The 22,626-nt window shown below is 33.1% G+C and overlaps 1 protein-coding gene across 1 annotated transcript in view; it reads right to left on the bottom strand.

Moving 5' to 3' along the window:
* CCDC178 (coiled-coil domain containing 178) overlaps positions 1–22,626 on the bottom strand; it is a 384,972-nt gene that overhangs the window by 316,431 nt on the left and 45,915 nt on the right. Inside the window, exons 5-8 of the mRNA XM_057698204.1 lie at positions 19,306–19,394; positions 16,457–16,657; positions 8,187–8,407; positions 3,028–3,170 (exon numbers count right to left, since the gene is read on the bottom strand). Coding sequence (XP_057554187.1) covers positions 3,028–3,170; positions 8,187–8,407; positions 16,457–16,657; positions 19,306–19,394 — 654 coding nt within the window. The remainder of the gene's footprint in view (positions 1–3,027; positions 3,171–8,186; positions 8,408–16,456; positions 16,658–19,305; positions 19,395–22,626) is intronic.

Raw genomic sequence — 22,626 nt, 5'->3', positions numbered from 1 at the left:
CTATAAAGTAGAGCAATCAAGACACCACAGAATATATGCTTTGTGTTTCCATTTATATGGAATTCAAGAACAGACCAAACTAACCATGGTGATAGAAGTCAGAATGGAGATTACCTCTTTGGGGGAATGGTATGGACTGAGAAGGAGAACAAGAAAAAACTTCTAGCATGCCGGAAGCTTTTTATATCTTAACCTGGAGCATGGTGACATGAGTGTATATACATATACATAAAAAATCATCAATCTATATACTTCACAGCACACATAATCATGTTTCTATGTCTGTTTTAATTCTCAACAAACTAAAAAAACAGTGAAGGAAAATTAAACATATTTTTAAAATTTTATGTAATTAATCATTTATGACTCCACTAATGTTTATAATAGAACTTTTCTTCATCCATATTAATTACAAATACAACATTCTTCATCTTGTAACATTTTCTAAAATTTTTCCTTCTCAATTTTGAATATAAAAATTAGCGGGTGATTATGCACAAAAGAGTGCAAATAGCTAAAACAAGCTTGAGAAAGAACAAAGTTGGAGGAATCATGCCCTTTGATTTCAGACTATACTGCAAAGCTACAGTATTGAAACAGTATGGTACTGACACAAAAACAGACACAGCTCAATGGAACAGCCTAGAGAGCCCAGAAATAAACTCACACACTTACAGCCAATTAATCTATGACAAAGGAGGCAAGAATATACAATGGAGAAAAGACAGTGTCTTCAATACGTGGTGCTGGGAAAACTAGAGGGCTACATGTAAAAGAATGAAAGTAGAACATTTTCTTACACCATATACAAAAACAAACTCAAAATGGTTTAAAGACATAAATGTAAGACCAGAAACCATAAAACTCCTAGGGGAAAACAGGTGGAACACTCTATGACATGAATCGTAGCAATATTTTTTTTGCATTTGTCTCCTAAAGCAAAGGAAATAAAAGCAAAATCCAACAAAGGGCTTGTATTTGCACAACAAAGGAAACCATCAACAAAACAAAAACACAACCTACTGAATGGGAGAAAACATTTGTTAATGACATGACTGATAAGGGGTTAATATCCAAAATATATGAACAGCTCATACAACTCAACATTAAAAAACAAGCAACACAATCAAAAAATGGGCAGAAGACCAGAACAGACGTTTTTCCAAAGAAGACATACAAATGGCCACCATGCATATTAAAAAATGCTCAACATCATTCATCATCAGAGAAATGCAAACTAAAACCACAATGAGCTATCATATCACACCTGTCAGGATGGCTATCATCAAAAAGAATACAAAAAACAAATTTTGGCAAGGATGTGCAGAAAAGGGATCCCTCCTACACTGTTGGTGGGAATGTAAATTGGTGAAGCCACTGTGGAAAAAAGTATGGCAGATTCACAGAAAACTAAAAATACAACTACTATATGACCGAGCAATTCTACTTCCAGGTATATATCTGAAAAAAACAAAAATTCTAATTTGAAAACATACATACATCCCAATGGGCACAGCAGTATTATTTACAACTGCCAAGATATGGAACCAACCTAAGTCCCCATCAATAGATGAATGGATACAGATGTGATATATATACATATATATATATATATATACACACACACACACACACACACAATGGAATACTACTCAGCCATAAAAAAGAATAAAATCTTGCCATTTGCAACAACATGGATGGACTTTGAGGCTATTATGCTAAGTGAAATAAGTCAGACAGAGAAAAACAAATACTGTATGATATAACTTTTATGTGGAATCTAAAAAGTAAAATAAACTGATGAATGTAACAAAAAGGAAACAGACTCACAGACATAGAGAACAAACTAGTGGTTACCAGTGGGGAGAGATGTGGGGAGGGCAGGAAAGGGTTTAGGGGATTAAGAGATATAAACTATTATGTATAAAATAAATAAGCTACAAGATGTGTTGTATAACACAGGGAATGTAGCCAAACTGCAAATGGAGTATAACCTTTAAAAACTGTGAACCACTATGTTGTATACATATAACTTATATAATATTGTATATCTACTATATCTCAATTAAAAAATAATGTTTAAGCACATGTTGAAACAGACATCAGATGTGAGGAAATATAAATATCTTAATAAATGCATGCTATCCAGATCATAGGATAATGTATAAATTTTTGTTCTTCATTTTGCTTATATTTACTTGACTCTAGCTCCATAATGAATGAGTTTTTCTATACTAAATCACTGATCAGTTTGAATAAATAAAAATTTTATATCACAAAGACACATGAATTTAAAACCAACAAGAGGAACTAGAATATCACAAAATACAAATATATCAGAAATGTAATAAAAAGTCAATAATATGCAAAATACAATTAATCTATATATATTTAAAATATTCTATTTTGTTAGAAATCAAATAAATATGTTTAATTAATTAGATGCTATGTTTATAATTAACACAAGGCTATATAATTTGTTTTTTATAATATCCCACGCTGGAATTTTTTTTAAGAACTTTTATTGAGATATAATTATATAATTGACATACAATAAACTGCATATATTTCAAGCATACACTTGATATTTTTTATTCTTATTAGTAATGTGGAATTTTTTTTAATAGTCACTTTTCACATAATTAGCAGGGATATATTTTATTATAGCATATCCACAGGCAATTTGGCAATATGTATCAAGAGGTTTAAAATGATACAGAGAAATACTGCTTTAGGAATTTATAGACAAGTAGTTTACATATGTAAAAGACACATATTTTAATTTAAACATAAACTTTAAACATAAACTAATAAGATAGATGTGGTAATTTAGATTCTCTTCTCTTCACCTAAATTTCTTATACAGGAATATACAAGAGTGAGTCAAAAACTACTTGCGCTCCTGTTATATTAAAACTCCTATAAATTCTACAGCCAGAGTGCGGATAATTTTTGACTCACTCTCGTACATTTTAATTAATATTTTACTTCTAAATGCTATAAATAACATTTGTGGGAAATACTTACTTGTAGGCGTGTATGCTTATTTCATCATTATGAATATCCTTTTCCATGTCTATTCTATTTTGTTTAGCTTTGAATTTGGCTTTTTCAAGATTTCCTATGGCTTCTTCAAGTTCTCCATGAACTTGCTTGTATAGTTCCATTACCTAGAAATAAAAATATGTGTGCTAATATATGCACCTAACGGCTAATTTAAATAATCAGACGAGAAAATCAGAGAAAGGATTTAGAGTAGTTTTGATTTAGATTATAAATGTTCTTTATGTTGATTTTCTTCCTGTATTTAGTCTAAGGTTTAGCACAGTAGAGTTTCACGTTTCTTTTACCCTGAGCGGCATCAGTACTAGGGATGTAGAAAAGTTACTGAAGAAAATGACTTCAATATCCCAGTTAACGTGACCAACATAAAATCATTATTTTTTCACCTACAAAAACTATGACTTGTTATTGTTTTTATTATTCAAATAATACTTTACTGTAGAAAAATAAGAAAACACAGATGAAAACAGAAAATTTTAAAAATTACCTATAATCTTCTCACTCATGAATAACCATTATTATCTTAATGCAGGGTCCAAAATATTCCATTTTCATTGTTTTCATTAATTATTAGATATCATAAACATTCTCCCTTCTCTCACTAGCTCTCCTTTCTCTGTCAAACTAAAGGGAAAGGGTGGTTGTAGTGGGCATGGTTGAAAGGACTACAGTTCAGGATGTCCTGTTGGAAAGCTAGAGGGAGAGGAGTAGAAGAATGTACTAGGGAGTGAGCAGTCCTTTTCCCAGGGGCCAAGTGGTGGATCAATATGAGGCAGTAGTCTCCCCCAAAAAAAGCAGTAATTTTCATTAATTTTTATTTTCTTTCATTGTATTAATATTGTGGTAAGAACATTTAACATGATTATCTATCCTTTAACAAATTTTTAAGTGTACAATACAGTAAACTATAGGCACTATGTTGTACAGCAGATCTCTTGAACTTATTCATCTTGCATAACGATATCTTTATATCCATTGAAAAACTACTCTCCATTTCCCCTCACAAGCTCCTACCAACCACCATTCTACTCTCTGCTTCTACGAGTGTGACTATTATAGATATCTCATATAAGTGGAATCATGCAGTATTCGTCTGTGACCTGCTTATTTACTCAGCATAATAATGTTCTCCAGGTTCATCTGTGTTGTCACATATGGCAGGCTTCCTTTTTTTTTTTAAGGCTGAATTATATTCCAGTATATACATATATCACATACATTTTAGAATTAGTTTGTCAAGCTCCACAAAGAAATCTGTTGAGATTTTTGTGACTGCATTTAATTTACCGATCAATTTGGAAAGAATGTTACAAAATTTAGCCTTCTAATACATTAACACAGTTTATCTATGGAGCACTTTTAAATTTCTCTCAGTAGTAGTCATAGTTTTCTGAATAGAGACCTTGCATACCATTTGTTACATTTATTCCTAGATATCTTATAGTTTATGCTCGAACGAATGCTATTTTGAAATAAATTTTATTTTCAGATTTGTTGCTGGTTTATAGGAATGTATGGATTTTAAAATTTTACCTTTGTATGCAACTGTAATTCATCTGTGGACTTGTCTAGATTTCATGTGAACATAATTACATAATCTGTGCAGCAAAGGAAACCATCAACAAAACAAAAAGACAACCTACTGAATGGGAGAGGATATTTGCAAATCATATATCCAATAAGGGGTTAATATCCAAAATATAAAAAGAACTCATACAACTCAACAACAACAAAAAAAACCCAAACAGCTCAATTTAAAAAAGGGCAAAGGGGATAAATAACAAGGTCCTACTGTGTAGCACAGGGAACTATATTCAATACCCTGTGATAGCCATAATGGAAAAGAATATAAAAAAGAATGTATATATGTACAACTGAATCACTTTGCTGTACATCAGAAATTAACAAAATACTGTAAATCAATTATACTTCAATTTTTAAAAAATGGGCAAAGGGACTTTTTTGGGGGGGGTCCTGTCATCCTGTTACTTTCTCACTTTAATTTTTTATTGGGGTGTAATTAATTTACAATGTTGTGTTAGTTTTAGGTGTATAGCGATAGACTTTTTTCAAAAGAAGACATACAGATGGCCAACAGGCACATACATGAAAAGGTGTCCAACATCACTAAGTATTATAGAAATGAAAATAAAAACCACAGTAAGATTTTACCTCATGCCCAGTAGAATGGTTATTATGTAAAAAGGGAGAAAGAACAGTTGTTGAGAGGATGTGGAGTAAAGGGAACCCTTGCGAACTGTGGGAATGTAAATTGGAAAACAGCCACTATGGAAAACAGTACAGAGACTCCTCAAAAATTAAGAATTTCATTTCTTTTTATGACTGAATAATATTCCATGGTATGGTTATATCGCATTTTGTCTGGTCATTCATTAATTGATGGGCTTGTTTCGCCTTTTGTCTATTGTGAACGGTGCTGCTATGAACATTTATGTACAAGGTTTTGTTTTTGTATTTTAACATCAATTGTCAATTCTTTGAGGATATATACCTTGGAGTGGAGTTGCTAAAGCATATGGTAATTCTGTTTTACTTTTTGAGGTAACACCAAACTGTCTCCCACAGTGGCTGCACCATTTTATCAATACATTCCCACCAGCAAAGTACAATGGTTCGTTTCTCTACATCCTCACCCTAACTGGTTATTTTACACTTTATTTTTAATCTCATTCTAATGGGTACGAATGGTATCTCATTGTGGTTTTGGTTTACATTTTCCTAATGACTAATGATGTTGAGCATCCATCTTTTCACGTGTTTGTTGCCCATTTCTATGTCTTTTGGAAATACGTCTACTCAGGTCTTTTGCCCATTTTTAAATGGGTTGTTTGTCTTTTTTGGTTGTTGAATTTAAAAAGTTCTTATATATTCTGGGTACTACACCTTTTTGTAATACATAATTTGCAACATTTTCTCTCATTCTGTAGGTTGTCTTTTTTACTTTTTTGATAGTGTACTTTGGTACACAAAAGTTTTTAATTTTGATGAAGTCCAATTTCTCTGGTTTTTCTTATGTTGCTCATGCTTTTAGTGTCATTTCTAAAAAATCCATTTCTAAGTTCAAGGTCATGAAGACTTACCCATAAGTTTTCTTTTGAGTTTTACAGTTTTAGTTCTTACATGTAGAGTTATGATCCATTTTGAGTTAACTTTTGCATGTGCTGGGAAGTTGGGGTCCAACTTCACTCCTCTGAATGCATGTCCCAGCACCTTTTGTTGAAGAGACTTTATTAAATGTACATTGATTTAAATGTTTATCTCATCCAAAAATCCACTTCACAGAAACCTCTAGAATAATGTCTGATCAAATGCCTGGGACATTCTGGCCCAGCCAAGCTGACACAAAAAATTAATCATCACAGTGACTCTGATAGGCTCTACACAGAGGTTGCTATTTTCTTGATCTGCTAGAACGCCCTTTCTTATTTTCCTCCCATTACCAAGCATGGTCTTCCAGCTGCTCAACAACCCTGCTTCCCCTGCCTCGCACATGCCTATGTCCACTATAAGGGAAAAACAAACTAAAATAATAAAGGGATACCAATTCACACATCTATCAACGAACTTTAAAGTATGACAACAAAAATGTTGACAAAAATATGAGGTGGATTATTTAGCATTGGGTTTACCTGTAGCAGAAATAAGTCAAATAAACAAGATTGTAGTTTTATTTTTCTCTCCCAGAAATAGATACAAGGTTTCTTCTGCCTTTCTATTCAGCCATCTGAATAGATGGCTTCCATTCCCAAGGTTGCTTTGTGCTATGAAATCGAAGTCAGAGCTGCAGCTATCATATCCGGGTTGCTGTAAGTTTAGGAAATGGCTAAGTACAAAAGGCTGCTACTTCTGACTGAGTCACTCCATTTCAAGAAGCTTTCCTCAAAAATCCCCTGTATAACTCCTACCTACATCTCATTAGAAATACCAAATTGAGTAAAAGTAAATTGAGAAATGACTTTTAGCCTGACATATTGCCGTCCAATTAAATAAGGGGTCTACTATTAAGAAAAAAGGATACTACTAGAATTCTTGTCCACAGTGGAGAACTGGGACATCTCCAGCACCACTACTACATTAGTAATATAAATTGTCAAGAGACACTTTGGAGAGCAATATGATTGTATCTAATGAAGTTGAAAATGTATACAACCCATGACTCAGTAAATATTCTACTAGACATATAGCCAAGAAAAATTCACACACACATAGAGAGGCACATGATCATGGCTGCTTAATGTTTATAGTCAAATCAGCACTGCAGCCAAATACTGAATCAATGCAGATGACCGAGAGAAAATGGTACGTAATAAATTGTGAGATATCTATTTGAAGGAAGACGGCAAATAAAACGAATGAACTAAGTCTATATGTATCAATAATAGCCTGATCTCCAAAATAATGTCAGATTAAAAAATAAGTTGCAGAAAGTTACAATGTTTGATATTAAACAATATTAAAAACAATACTATCTAGTAACCATAAATATATATGAATGTATAAAATTATTCAAATTTTGCCTAGACACAGAAGTTCATGATGAGGTTATCCTTGGAGAACAAGGGAGGAAAATGGAATGAATATAGGAGACATTCAATGACTTAATTTATTAATTTTAAATGATCAAGAACAAACATGATACAAAGTTAAATTTGTTCATTTAGTCGCCATTATAAATAATTTATTTTTCTATAACAGATCCCACCATAGGAGAGTTAAATGTTAATTAATCATTAAAAAGATTTTGCATGTCAGTTATATATTTTCATCAACAATGAAACTGACTGATATAGTATACTTATATTCTTTCTCAGCTCAATTTACGTCTTCAAATAATACCATATGGTTTTAAATCTCCAAAATCGTATTAGTATACTAAGTATTATTAATATTCCTAAGTTTAAAAGTAAGGGAAGAAGACACAGTTTAAATAAATACCAATCAACTGTATTGTGTGTAGCTTGATAATTCCTTTAGAAAATAAATAGCAGGTCAATTTTCAATGAGAATGAAACCTTTAAAGATATGTTAACATCTTACAGTTTAAATTTTGATAACTAAGAAACAATCTGTAAAATGCATATCCATTCATTTATTCAATTTACCTCAAATTTTTTCTGATAATATTCCCTCAGAGCTACAAGTTCCTGGTCGAGCTTTGCAAGCAGTAGAGGGCGATGTTTAGTCATATAGTCTATGTCTGCTTGAAGCTTTGCGTTAGCTTCTTCAAATTTATCCTTTTGCTCCTGCAAATGTTTTAGTCGATGAGTTTTATCTTCAAGGTGCCATCGTAGTTCTATAATATCTCTCAAATAGGCTTCGTGTTCTAGACACATGATAAGATAAAAAAAAATTAAATTTTAAAACAGTCTCTAGAAGGACATCTTTATTTGATAATAAATATGAAATATTTTAGTTTCAGAAATTACTTACCTGCGAATCTCACTAAATCTAAAATAAGTTTTTTAATTTTTTGGCCATGCCATGTGGCATGCGGGATCCTAGCTCACCGACCAGGGATGGAACCTGTGCCCCCTGCAGCGGAAATGCACAGTCTTAATCACTGGACTGCCAGGGAAATCCCTAAAATAAGGTATTTTAGTATTGCACTATAAATATATGGCTTTCTTCATTCACCATCAAAGGGATTAAACTATATAAAAATCACCTGAGAATTATAAAAATAACATTTAAAGTTAATATACAAAATAATGTTTATCCACAAAAATAAAGATTATGTTGAAAACAATAATCTTACTATAGCAAAATTAAAACAAATTTAAAATGCACAGATCTAGGCATAAACCTAACCTGAGTTGTGCAAGGCCTATAGGAAGAAAATGACAACATGCTGTCAAACAATAGGGAAGGGAATTTGAATAAATGGATAAAAAATTTTTGTTCTTTGTAAAAATTTTCGAAATAATAAATATGGAAATTTCCCTCAAATAAAATAAATATACATGAAATTAAATATAAATTATCAATTAAATTAAATGTCAACTAAGCGACAATGACGACTTGAGAGAAGCTGTATAAAAGATTTCCTCCTTATGGTACTAAATTTCTAAGGTTAACATAACCTTGAAATCTTGGAATAAAATTAGACTGGCTAGCTTCGGGCTACTTTCATCTTTTTAAAAATAAACTTATTGGTGGATCTTGCTGTTGCATTCACTGAGGATACTTTACATATATACTCATGATTGTGGCCTATAATTTTCCACATTTGTACTGTCCTTATCGAATCTGCTTTATAATTTGCGCTAGCTTCTTATACCCGTTGTAGTTTCTTTTCTTTCTGTTCTCTATGATTTTGTGGAAGTTTGAAATTGCATGTAAAGTTCTGTTACTCCAGTATGTATGTGTGTATGTATGAATGTATTTTGCAGGGAAGGATTTTCTGTTTTTCAGTCAACATCTTTCCTTTAATGGCTCTATGCATATTTTGGTTATTTATTCATCAATCCATTTTTTTCTGTGAATTTATTCAGTTCGTCCAAGTTTCAATAATATTCTAAGACATTTGTTCTGAATATCTTCCTTATTATTATCACTGCTACATTTTTAGATCCCACTTTCATTTCTCATTGGATTTATTCATATACTTTCTCTGTATTCTTGATTAACCTTGCCATTGCTCCTCCATTATTCTTTTTCATATTCTTTTCTTATTGATCCAACATTTAGCTCTGCATATCTTCAAAATTATATATATATTTCATTATTTAACCATTTTATTATTGTTATTCTGTTTTTTCTTTGTATTTATTTTGCTTTTATTTTTCTAAATTCTAAAGTCATATATTTCAGTGACTCTGAATCCATCTTCTTTTCTGATATGATAAAAGCTATTGATTTTCCTTTAAATAATAATCTAGCTTTTTTTCACTCATGCGAAGATAATTTTAAGGGATACAGTTCTAAATGTTTTCTAATTTCTTGAATTTGTGCAATGTTTGATACCATTCTCTTTATTTTGTTTATCCTAATTAGACAGTAGTATTTTTGTTTTAAAAAGTCAGTCACCATCTTCTTAAGTATTACCATCATCTACATGGTGATCTTCTATTAGACATTCACCATACCTTTTCATGTTATACTCTATGTTTTCAATATTTTATTTATGTTTTCCTTCTCCTTGTGTACCTGTGATGCATTCCATGTAAATTCTTCCAAGTTACAGGTATTACTTTTCTCTTCCTTAAGTCTAACAAACCATTTAACCAACCATTGATTTGTTACTTTTCAGTAATATATTTTTAATTTCTAGTAAGTCTTTTTTATTTCCATTTTTGCTTTCTTTTAAAAATAGTCTCTTAGTCCGTTTTTATTTTCAAACTCCTCTTTTTATTTCTTGAAACATATTAAATATACTCATTTTATAATCTCATGTGTATTGTAATATCTGAAAACTTTGAGTAAGATTCTGCTGTCCGTTTCTACCAACTCACACTCATTGAATCTGTATCTTTGTGTTTTATGATATTTGATATTGAGCTATTTCTTATCTTGAAACTCTATCTGAGACAGTTCCCTGGTATCTAGATTGAATTTTCAATCTTCCAGAAAAAAATATGTCTTTGCTCCTGAAGATGCCTTAGCTTTACTACCAACCCACAGAACATTTAAATGTCATTCTCCACTGTGTATTTTCAGATACCCAGACAGCAGGAATTTGTCACAAAAACATTTACATCAGTACATTAAAAATTCTTGGAATATTGTTTGCTTTTCTCCACTGACTAAGTGAAACAAGCAACTTTCTTTGCTATTCATTCTGAGCAATAGGTTTATTCATAAATTCACGTTTATGCTGGGGATGGAGACCTTTGGATTCTCAGCTTCATGTAATGACTTCGAATTTGACTTGTCATTCGGGTGAGCCTTAGGCTTTATTCCCAGTCTCCTGTACCAAATAGATATATCAAAATGGGAAGCAAAGGCTAATAGGGTTTCAGGAATTCCCTCAAGGCTAAATGTGACATTGATGCCTACTTATCTCTAAAAAATCCCATTCCAAACTTAAATGTTGGTTGTGGTGCATTTCTGAATTTATTTGAAGCTTGTCAGGGTCTTTTACAGAATTTTTTTAAATTAAAATACATGGACAAAACATCACAATTAAAACAAAAACTTTGGTATCATTAGTTTCTTCTCAGATTCACAGTAGAAATCATAGTTGAAGATTTCAATAACCTATCCTCAACAGCTCCATAAACAACTATGCAGAAAATTCAGAGAGAGAAGACTTGAAAGCACCATCAAACAACTTCACCTAACACATTTATAGACACTCCACCTAACAACAGCAGAATATACATTAATTTTGACCACATACAGAATGTTCTCCAAGAGAGATAAAATGCTAGGCAATTTCTATTCTAAATAATTTTAATGTGATTGAAATGTTTCTAAGCACAAAAAATTAAATTAGAAGTCAACAGAAAAAAATCTGGGAAAAAATTTGTAAAAAAATTCACAAATATTTGCAAATTAAACAGCAATGTCTAAATAAATAATAGGTCCATAAGGAAATCACAAAAGAATTTTTAAAATATTTTTACCTAATTAAAAATAAACTCAAAGCATATGAACATTTATGAAATGCAACTGACACAGTTCTTAAAAGTAAATTCAGTTCTTAAGTGCCTATTCTAGAAAAGAAAGGTATCAAATAAATAATCACAGCTTCCACTTCATGAAAAGAGAAATAGTAGGTTAAATTATATTCAAGGCAAGCATGAGAAAGGAAACCAAAGAAGAAATCAATTATATCAAAGCTGAAAAGCAATAGAGAAATCAAGAAAAGCAAAAACTGACTTCTCTAAAAGACCAACAAAATTGATGTACCTTTTGGTAGACCAAGAAAAAAAAGGGAAAGAGAGAAAGGAAGTACAAATTACCAAAATCAAGAATAAAAAATATCTACTGCTATTACCGAAATCAAAATAATTATAAGAGAATATTAGGAACAAGTTTAGGCCAGCAAATAAGACAACTAAAATGAAATGGGCAAATTTTCTAGAAGGCACAAATTATCAACACTGACTCAAGAAGAAAGAGAACAGGAAGAGACCCAAAACCAGTAAATAAATTGAATTAGCTATTAAAAATATGTTGACAACTTTGGACTTAGATGCACATGAATAGAAAACTCATTAACCGGGTCCTGGGTGGAAAAAGAATGACTTCAAAGAAATTAAAAAACCCAAACTTGAAACTTATGAAGATTTAGATATCAAATTGAAGCTAAGAAATTAGTATAGTTTAATTTACTGGTCTAGAACCAGTAAAACTTCTAGGATCCTAACAGAGGCAGAAAGCAGTCAAAGGCTTACTGACTTCTATAGAAAATACAGAGGAAGATGAGTTCACTATAAAATATGTAGAAACCACAGTAAAAACAATTCAGTATCAGTGAGAGTCATCAGAAGCAAGTTATGACAGGCCAAACTGTTGTTCACTACCCTCCCCCTTGGGATAAAGATAGTTTCTTGTCACACTCATTTGTGATTTAGACATGTTACTTATTTTGGCTAAAAGATGTGAGTGACCGTGAGAGTGTGTCCGTTTTGAGCTAACATCTTGAGGGGCATCCTATCTTTCTACTCACTGTGTTGTACTCTCCTCACTTGCCACATGAAAACCACGGCCCTCGGAGCTGCTAGCCAGTGAGGAGGAGAGAAACATGAAGCTGACATGAACCCAACACACAGTCTTGAGTCAAGCCCATTAGATCTGCATCCTGAAGAAATCCTCCCTAGCCAACCCACAGACCCAGGAGTGAGAAAAAAAAAAAAATTACTGTTGTAAGCCACTGAGCTCCAAAGTGATTTGTTACAAAGAATTGTTGTAGTAATAGCTGATTAATTCACATGACAAAACAATGTAAAACAAAACAAAATTAGAATATTTAACATTCCTCCATAGCAGAGGCACTCTCGTGAGCATTTATAAGGGACACAAATATCTTCACATTCCATCCTTTCTGAAAGGTTAATCCCCAAAACTCTCTCACAGACTTCCTTTCACCAGTCTTATATCCATGTTCTATCTAGGTCCCTGACCACTATGCAATCCCTTTTGCTACTTCCCATCTATACCTCAGGTCACTCCTTCTTCAAGATGATTTGCCTCTACCTTTTCCATATTGAGATTGTAATACAGTAGCTCTCCAAATTATGCCAACATACCATTCAAATCCTTTCATAAACCAGGGCTGTGATTGTTTTTTCTCTCCCATTAGATGGTCATAAGGAAGTATGTGGAGCCATACATGTAAGTTAAGGGAAAGTTGGGGAATTTACAGAAGGAGGTACAATGGGAGTACCAGCGGAATCTGAGTCATTAGTTTATTTGTGCCTTAAGATGCTGCTTGGGTATAATATCATATATGTACTCTTATTTTATAAGGAAACATTGCTATGTACATCCAATTTTACAATTTACAGGATCATACAGCACCCAACTCATGAAGAAAAACTTATTTCTGGTTATCTTTTTTGGTAGGAAAAGAAGAGGCGTTCACTCGATTATTAGTTGCATATTGAATGCCAAAGGCTGTCATTTTTGGGAAGGGGGTGCAGTGATCAAGAAGAAAGGAAGGTAGTCAGAGGTATAATACCCCAGCCTTACTCTTCTCCATCATCTCCCATGGTCTCTTGCCCCTGATTCCCACTGGCTGAACCCAGAAGGAAGACAGTGCAAAAGATATTTTTTATGCAGTCTATTATAAATCAGCCTCATTGGCCACAAAACCAGACTTACAAGCACGGGTGAGGTGGTTAGGGGGATGGATGGATCTGGAGGAGAAGCCACAAGACATCTAGAAAGAAGTAAATTTCCATAAACTCACCCCACAAATTATCAAAACTTCTACAAACATTGTACTTAATGGTAAGGCTGTTAAGGAGATTAGAAGTTTTACTTGTCACATATGCTAGAGGCTTTGAGAATCTAAACAGACTGTACAAATATATAAATCTACAGTTTGTAAACAAATTCAAAATATTTAGAGATTATATCCTAAATATATCAATATAAATGCAGCATATTCCTGAAAGCACATTACTTCTCAGGAATACATTATAAACAGAAGGTGCTTAAGAAATACACAGTGATAATATAGCTAAATTTCATTGCACACATTAGCTATTTAAATAAAATAAAGCAGATGAACATAAATTTCAGTTTTTTAAGTAGATCTTTAATAATACTGAATAAAAGGCAACTCAAGCAATAAATTATAAGCAATGGCAAGGGTGTACTTCATCATTCAAAATTCATTTATTAGGTTCCTAGAATGTGCAGGCATGTATCTCAATTTAATTTTATTTTGGCAAATCCTTAAGTAGAACTCCATATAGACCCCAAACTACAATATCTAAGTACTCTTATAAAGGGTATATGAGATTATAGGGTATATGAGATTATAGGAGTATATAAATTGATCGGCAAAAACTTAAATAAAATCAGCCCTCAACATTGACTTTTCTTTTCTTGGGGAGAAGGGTTAATTTATATTGATTATTTTTTTATTTTTTAAATAATTTTTATTGGAGTATAGTTGATTTACAATGTTGCATTAGTTTCAGGTATACAGCAAAGTGAATCAGTTATACATATACAAATATCTATTCTTTTTTGGATTCTCTTCCCATATAGGCCATTACAGACTATTGAGCAGAGTTCCCTGTGCAATGCAGTAGATCCTTACTAGTTATCTGTTTTATATATAGTAGTGTGTATATGTCATTCCCAATCTTCCCTAATTTACCCCCTCCCCTGCCCCGACTTTTATACTGCTATTGACAAGGAAGGGCCTCTCAAACAATTAGGAAAACTGCAGATGGCTCTCTGTGGATGTGAACATGGATCTGCTCAACCATCTACTGGGATCCAGATGACTATTCTGACCCTACTGCAGCCTCAGTTGCATCTAAAACACCAATATGTATGTATGTCCATATATACTTATAAATTATATACCTATGCTATTACATCAGTAGAGTATGCACATCATAAATCCTATTCAAAAACCTTATGAATCAGAGCAAACTTGCTCCAAGTCCAAATGAATTATCCATTTTTATAAACAGCTGTAGACACCAAATATTTTACAAAATGAATTACTTTAGAATGTGGGTAGAAAAGGTCTACTGTTACCTGAGTTTAGAGTGCGTTTTGCGCAATTTTTATATAGTTAGCTGTTTAGTAAAGGGTGACAAAGAACATAGACAAAGGTTGGATTTAACTGAGTCCCAGCCTAGGCTCTGGGCCCATTTCCTGCTTCCCGAGCTCTACTTCTGAAAGGAGTCAACAAATGGAGAGTTTAAGCTGTGAGCTCGGTATTACTTTAAAAGGGGGAAATAGGCATTAAACCTACATTTAACTTACTTTATTAAAAGAACATAATTGAGGAACCATCTCATCTTTTCTTGCAGCTCCCTGAAATGTGTACACTGTACTTGAGAGACGACAGCTTTAGAAGATTTATAACATTATAACAAAGGTATGTGTATGGGTGGAGTTTGACACATAATTTAAATTAATGGCTACTGTCCCAGAGTAATAATGAATAGCACCCTTTTTTCTCTCAAAGGTGTCTTGGATTAAATCATGGGTTATATGGGAACCCTAATCATGGGTTATATGGGAACCCACTTATAAAGCATGTGAATCCTGCATTAAAACTGTTACCCTACAATAACATAAAAAGCTTCCAGTCTCAGGTAGGATCAGGTAGTCTGGCATGCTTGATGAACACAGTATCTAGAAATGAAAAATCCAACACCTTTAGATTGTTTAATACTTGACCACAGGTCCCTCATTCTGTAATCTAAAAGACAGAGTTTCCTTTTTAAACATGTGTTACCTGCGTAACTCCTGGAAACATCCTGTTTATTTGCCTGCTAGAAGTTCCCAAAGCAAATTTACTATTGAATTCTCAAAAGGAGATGGATGTAAGTTCCTAAAATATCACTTAGAATTCTCTCATTTTCCTAGATTTAAAGATGTGGCTGATGCCAGCAACTGGCAATCACTTTAAATTTCTAAATTTCTAGTACCTGAAATATTGTAGATGTTATAGGAAGTCTGTGCCAAATGTTTGCATGCCCCTTGGGTACCACAAATTGAATGGAATTTCCAACAAACATCAAATGACAGCAGGTCCAGGTTTGCTCAGTGCAGTCCCAAATTATGTCTGTAAAATCAGCGTTGTCATTAATAGAATCTTTCAAATATCCACTGGTTTGCATGCAAAATAATAGGGTCACTCTAAATAGAGGTAACTTTTTAATTCAGAGCTTCAATTAATCATGCATCCCTCTCCAACAAAGTAAATGGCAATACGAAAAATCCTTATTATTACCTTTCTGCACAGCTAATGGGATTTCTTGAAGTTTCCAGACTGACCAAGAATCAATTTGCATACTAATCCTTTTCTTTCTTGATTTTTGTTGTTTTAAAGCTTCTTCAGCTTCTGCACGATCAGTTTCTAGACTTTTAATGAGCTGGATGGCCTCTGATAGCAATGTTTCCATTTCCTGCTTTAATTCTGGACACTTTTCATCTTAAAAGAGAAATACGTATTCACATTGGTTAATGAATCAGCCTATAAGCTGGATGGTGGGAACAGGGGTACTAGCTGTGTTGCTATCTTTTTAATATTTATACATTTACTAAGAGAATTTTAGAAAAATGAATTAGTCTTTTAAAGATGGTTTTATTATAATACAATCACAGTATTAATTATAACCTTTGAAGACAGATTTTCAAATGAATGTTTTATAAAATAATTAGAATAGCTAAGTCTCAACCAATATCATCATGCATAATACTTTTTTCTGAGGGAAAAGCACATGTTCTATTCACAAGCTGTATTATAGAGCATTATTTTGAAATCATGCTTCTGTTTCCTCCCATTCTATGAGAAAAGCAAACCATAATGACTGTATCAGATAAATACTGAAAATCCTCAGACGGTTCCTAGAAACAAGACACTTTATATTCTTTATCTTATCAGATAATAACATCTCTAGTTAGCCTTGCCAGAAATTCATCATTTCCAAATCGTATTTATTCAGTTATAATACAAATTAACTCCTTTGTGAGAGAAATCTGTGATTCTTGGTTCACAGCTCTGGAATGATACGGTTTAATGTTAACAAAATGATTAACATGGGTGTTCATTCATCTATTTATGCAAGAAATGGGTAGAGAGCCTATATGTTCTAGGCAGTACATTCTCTCCCTGGAGCTAGATCAGTAAGAAAGACGGATATGAGTCCCATTCTGGTGAGATTTATAGTTGTAAACAGTGGTTTTTGCCAAAATGTGACATGACAAGAAGACATAAACACAGTGTCAAGAAAGGCAAAGCCTCCAGAGAGCTGGGACTGGAAGAAAAACAGTGAGACTGGATCAAGGAGAAAGGCAACTAACTAACAGATCTTTGTTTTATTTTGTTTTGTTTTACTTTTGGACAATAAAGACATTAATTTTCCACTGGAAAGTAGTATTACATAATGGTTATTAGTGCAAGCTCAGCACTCACACAGTTTCTATTTCTAACCTAGTGGGCTTCTTAAAGAAATTCAGCATGTGCCTGAAAGAATTCCTGAGAAACAGAGGTTTTTCTAATGTAATGCATAAACTTATCTTTTTCTAGCCTGGTCTTTCATCTGGGCTTTATTTATTTGGTCTATTATCTCCATTTTTCAAATACTACAATATCCTGGACACTTTATCTTCTTAACTGTCTGTTTTTTATGACAACATATACATTGAACACTGTGTTTTCCAGCCAACTTAAGATCCACTCAATTTCTATAACAAGATTTCAGTTTGAAACACATGATGGAGTTAATGCCACTTAAAATTAAAGCATTTCTGATTGGATATATATGTGTTTTACCAAATGTGTCCATTATGTTTGTGCAAGATGTCTTTTATACTGTTTCTATGACAGCCGTCTAAAATTCCATGTGTATAACTTCAGGTATCCTCAATTCAATCTATTTAACATCTCTCTGAATTTTTTTCCAGAACACCATTTCAATTAGTTTTACTGTTTCATATTGAGTAAGTGAGCAACCACTTGTATTTTTTTATTAGCATAAACACTTAATTACAATAAATCTTCCTCATCCTGATACTGTCTTCTATTTTAGGGTCAAATATACATGTTTATAATAAACAGAATCGGGCTTCCTAGGTGGTGCAGTGGTTAAGAATCCACCTGACAATGCAGAGGTCACGGGTTCGATCCCAGCTCCAGGAAGATCCCACATGCCACGGAGCAACTAAGCCCGTGTGCCAAAAAAAAAAAAAAAAAAAATATAATAAACAGAATCATAATTAATTTAACTGTTATTGTGACCATTAATACATTGACATTTTCTCCTAGAATCTGCCATTTGAAAAATTAAGAAGTAATGAATCAGGTGTTCATTTTCATTATAAATGGAAAATGGTAAAAACAGAGTCTCACTATGAATGACATTAAATAACAAAATATTCGTTCTTTTAAAAAGTCCTAAATATATTGGTTATCCTTCACTAAAGGAAGGCATTTAACAAATTTTTATGGCAAAGGTAGGAGGAAGTGTTTAATATAATGTCAAGGACATATTCAAATATGTTGAAATAATTTTAACATAAATTTTACACCAGTATATAAATTATTATACATTTATATTTGGAAATTTTGACAAAAATATTAGTCTTAATTTATATATAGAGAAGAGGTGTCATGTCCAATATGGTAACCATGAACCACATGTGACTAATTTAGATTTAAATGTAAGTTCATGTTAAACTTAAAAATTAAATGTCTCAGTCTCACTAGCCGTATTTCAAGTTCTCAACAGCTGTATGTGCTTAGTACCACCCTACTGGACAGGGAGACACAGAACACTTCTATTATCACAGGGAGTACTACTGGTCAGCACTGAGTTACAGTTAGCTTCTCGAGAAGTGGGCAAGGGATGATTATACATTCAGGACCTAAAGCAGTATACGGTGTATTACAGTAATTAATAAATATTTGTTGAATAAATGTTTAATCAAGTGATACAGAAGGCTCTTTCCTCTATTAGACACTCATAAGAATTATAAAACTCTTATACATGATTCTTGTGAAAATTAGAAATGCATAAATGAAGAGCCAATGAGCTTTTAAATATAATTATTCTTTTCTAGTATGAGGTACAACTTTACCTCGCAACTCTTCTGGTTTGACCTCTTTCATTGGTGTAGTAGCAACACTCAGATCTTCTTTCAGGTCTTTTGTGAAAGAAGTTCTGCTCCTTTATGATGGGAAAGAAACAATCAAAAAACGAGAGCTGTACTTAATATTAGTAAAACAAATTTTTGGTGATGTTTTTACATTGAATTTTTAATGTTTGTGATGAAACTTACTATGCATATTAATGGTACTATACAAGAGATTAACATAGCAAAATTCTTATAAGAAATGGGTTTTATACTTCATGGTAAATAAATAGAAATTTAAAATTTGTTACAAATGACTTGAAAGTTTTTGAGGGGATAGTAAAGCAGTACTTAATAAATGGTATCAGTCTTTTCTAGAGAGTGCTGCTACTAAAAAATAGAGTTTACTGAAAATAATTGAAAGTTATTTCTCTAATTTCAGTTAGCAATTTCTGGGGAGCCAATATAAAATGCGAGGAGCAAAAATACTATTTCATATTTTATGTTATTAAGGTTTTAGAAAAATGTCCAAATTAAAATGTTGTATCTTTTCTAAAGAATCTTTCTTGCTAAAGTTCTATATATTGAATAATGAAATATTTCTCATTATCAATATTCCTCTGGTCCAATTCTTGAATCCCAGACTAGTTTTCACCATATTTAGAAAGAAGTATGTTTCCTCTGACAGAAGTTATAAGAAAATAGGTATCAACAACAAAGCAGGAAGTTTCATTTTATCCATGTTGTAGCAAGTATCAGAACCTCATTGCTTTTTATGGTTGAATAATATTCCATTGTACAGATATGTCACTCTTTATCTGTGAGTCCATTGAAGGATTTGAGATTGTTTCCACCTTTTAGCTATTGTGAACACTAATGAGACAAACATTTGTATACAGGTTTTGGTTTGAACACCTGTTTTGAAATCTTTTGTGTGTATATATCAGAGAGGAATTGCTAGGTCATATGGTAATTCTAGGTTTAACTTTTTGAGGAACCACCAAACTGTTTTTCACAGTGGCTGAATCATTTTGCATTCCCAGCAATACGAGGGTTCCAATGTTCAACAGAAGTGGTAAGATCAGGCATCCTTGTCTTATTCCTGATGTTAGGCTGAAAACTTTCTGTCCACATCATTAAGTAAATGTCAGTCAAGAGTTTCACATAAATGTCCTTTACCATGTTTTGGAAATCCCCTTCCCATTCTAGTTTTTTGAGTGTTTTCATCATGAAAAGGTGCTGGGTTTTGCCACATGCTTTCCACATCAATTAAGTTCACATGAATTCCCCCTCATCTCCTTTTATTACTGTGATGTATTACGTGGATTGGTTTTGTATTCTGAACCACTCTTGCATTTCTGGGATAAATATGACTTGGTCATGATATATAATTCTATTAATATGTTGCTGGATTCATGTTGCTGGTATTTTGTTGAGAATTTTTGCATCTATATTCAAGTGATTGGTCTACATTTCCTTTTCTTGTGATGTCTTTACCTGGCTTTAGTAACAGGATACTGCTGACCTCGTAGAATGGGTTACAAAGTTTTCCCTTTTCTAGTTTTTGAAAGAGTTTGAGAAGCATTGGTATTAATTCTTCTTTCAATGATTAGTACAATTCACCAGTGAAGGCATCTGGTCCTGGGCTTTTCTTTGTTGGGCGATTTTATTGATCCAATCTCTTTACTCATTACAGATGTTCTGTTTTGTTTTTTCCCTCCAGATCTTTAATGCAGTATAATTGCTTTACAATGTTGCTAGTTTCCACTGTACAACAAAGTGAATGAGCTGTATTCACACATATATCCCCATATCCCCTCCCTCTTGAGCCTCACTCACACCCTCCCTATCCCACTCCTCTAGGTCATCACCAATCATCGAGTTCATCTCCCTGTGTTGCTCCCCACACTAGCCATCTATTTATACTTGGTAGTTATAAATGTCAATACTACTCTCTCAATTTGTCCCAGCCTCTCCTTCCCCCATCTCCATGTCCTCAAGTCTGTTCTCTAAGTCTGCTTCTTTATTCTTCCCCTGCCACGAGGTTCATCAGTACCATTTTTTTTTTTTAGAACTTTTATTGAGATACAGTTAACATACAATAAACTGCATATATTTAGAGCGTACAATCTGGTATCCCAATCTCCAACTCACTCCCCTCCAAACCTCCCCACTTTCCCCACCTAGTGTCCACATCTGTCTCTATTTCCGCCTTGCAAACCAGTTGATTTGTACCATTTTTCTATAGTCCGCATATATGTGTTAATATACAGTATTTGTTTTTCTCTTTCTGACTCACTTCACTCTGTATGACAGTCTCTAGGTCCATCCATGTCTCTACAAATGTCCCAGTTTCATTGCTTTTTACAGCTGAGTAATATTCCATTGTATATATGTACCACATCTTTTTTATCCATTCATCTGTTGATGGACATTTAGGTTCCTTCCATGTCCTGGCTATTGTAAATAGCGCTGCAACGAACATTGGTGTGCATGTGTCTTTCTGAATTATTATTTCTCTAATAATTAGTGACGTTGAGCATCTTTTCATGTGCCTCTTGGCCAACTGTATGTCTTCTTTGGAGAAATGCCCATTTAGGTCCTCTGCCCATTTTTGGATTGGGTTGTTTGTTTTTTTGATATTGAGCTGCATGAACTGTTTATATATTTTGGAGATTAGTCCTTTGTCTGTTGATTCGTTTGCAAATATTTTCTCCCATTCTGAGGGTTGTCTTTTCATCTTGCTTATAGTTTCCTTTGCTGTGCAGAAGCTTTGAAGTTTCATTAGGTCCCACTTCTTTATTTTTGTTTTTATTTCCATTATTCTAGGGGGTGGATCAAAAAAGATCCTGCTGTTATTTATGTCGAAGTGTGTTCTTCCTATGTTTTCCTCTAGGAGTTCTATAGTGTCTGGCCGTACATTTAGGTCTTTAATCCATTTGGAGTTTATGTTTGTGTATAGTGTTAAAGAGTGTTCTAATTTCATTCTTTTACATGTAGCTGACCAATTTTCCGAGCACCACTTGTTGAAGAGGCTACCTTTCCTCCGTTGTACATCCTTGCCTACTTTGTCATAAATTAGTTGGCCGTAGTTTATCTCTGGGCTTTCTATCCTGTTCCATTGATCTATATTTCTGTTTTGGGGCCAGTACCATACTGTCTTGATCGCTGTAGCCTTGTAGTATAGCCTGAAGTCAGGAAGCCTGATTCCACCAACTCCATCTTTCCTTCTCAAGATTCCTTTGGCTATTTGGGGTCTTTTGCATTTTGTGTACCATTTTCTTACATTCCATATATATGTGTTAGCATATGGTATTTGTTTTTCTC

The sequence above is a fragment of the Hippopotamus amphibius genome, chromosome 11, assembly GCF_030028045.1.
Source record: "Hippopotamus amphibius kiboko isolate mHipAmp2 chromosome 11, mHipAmp2.hap2, whole genome shotgun sequence".
Classification (NCBI taxonomy): domain Eukaryota; kingdom Metazoa; phylum Chordata; class Mammalia; order Artiodactyla; family Hippopotamidae; genus Hippopotamus; species Hippopotamus amphibius.
The sequence above is the reverse complement of the archived record's forward strand: the minus strand, read 5'-3'. Positions and strand labels throughout refer to the sequence as shown.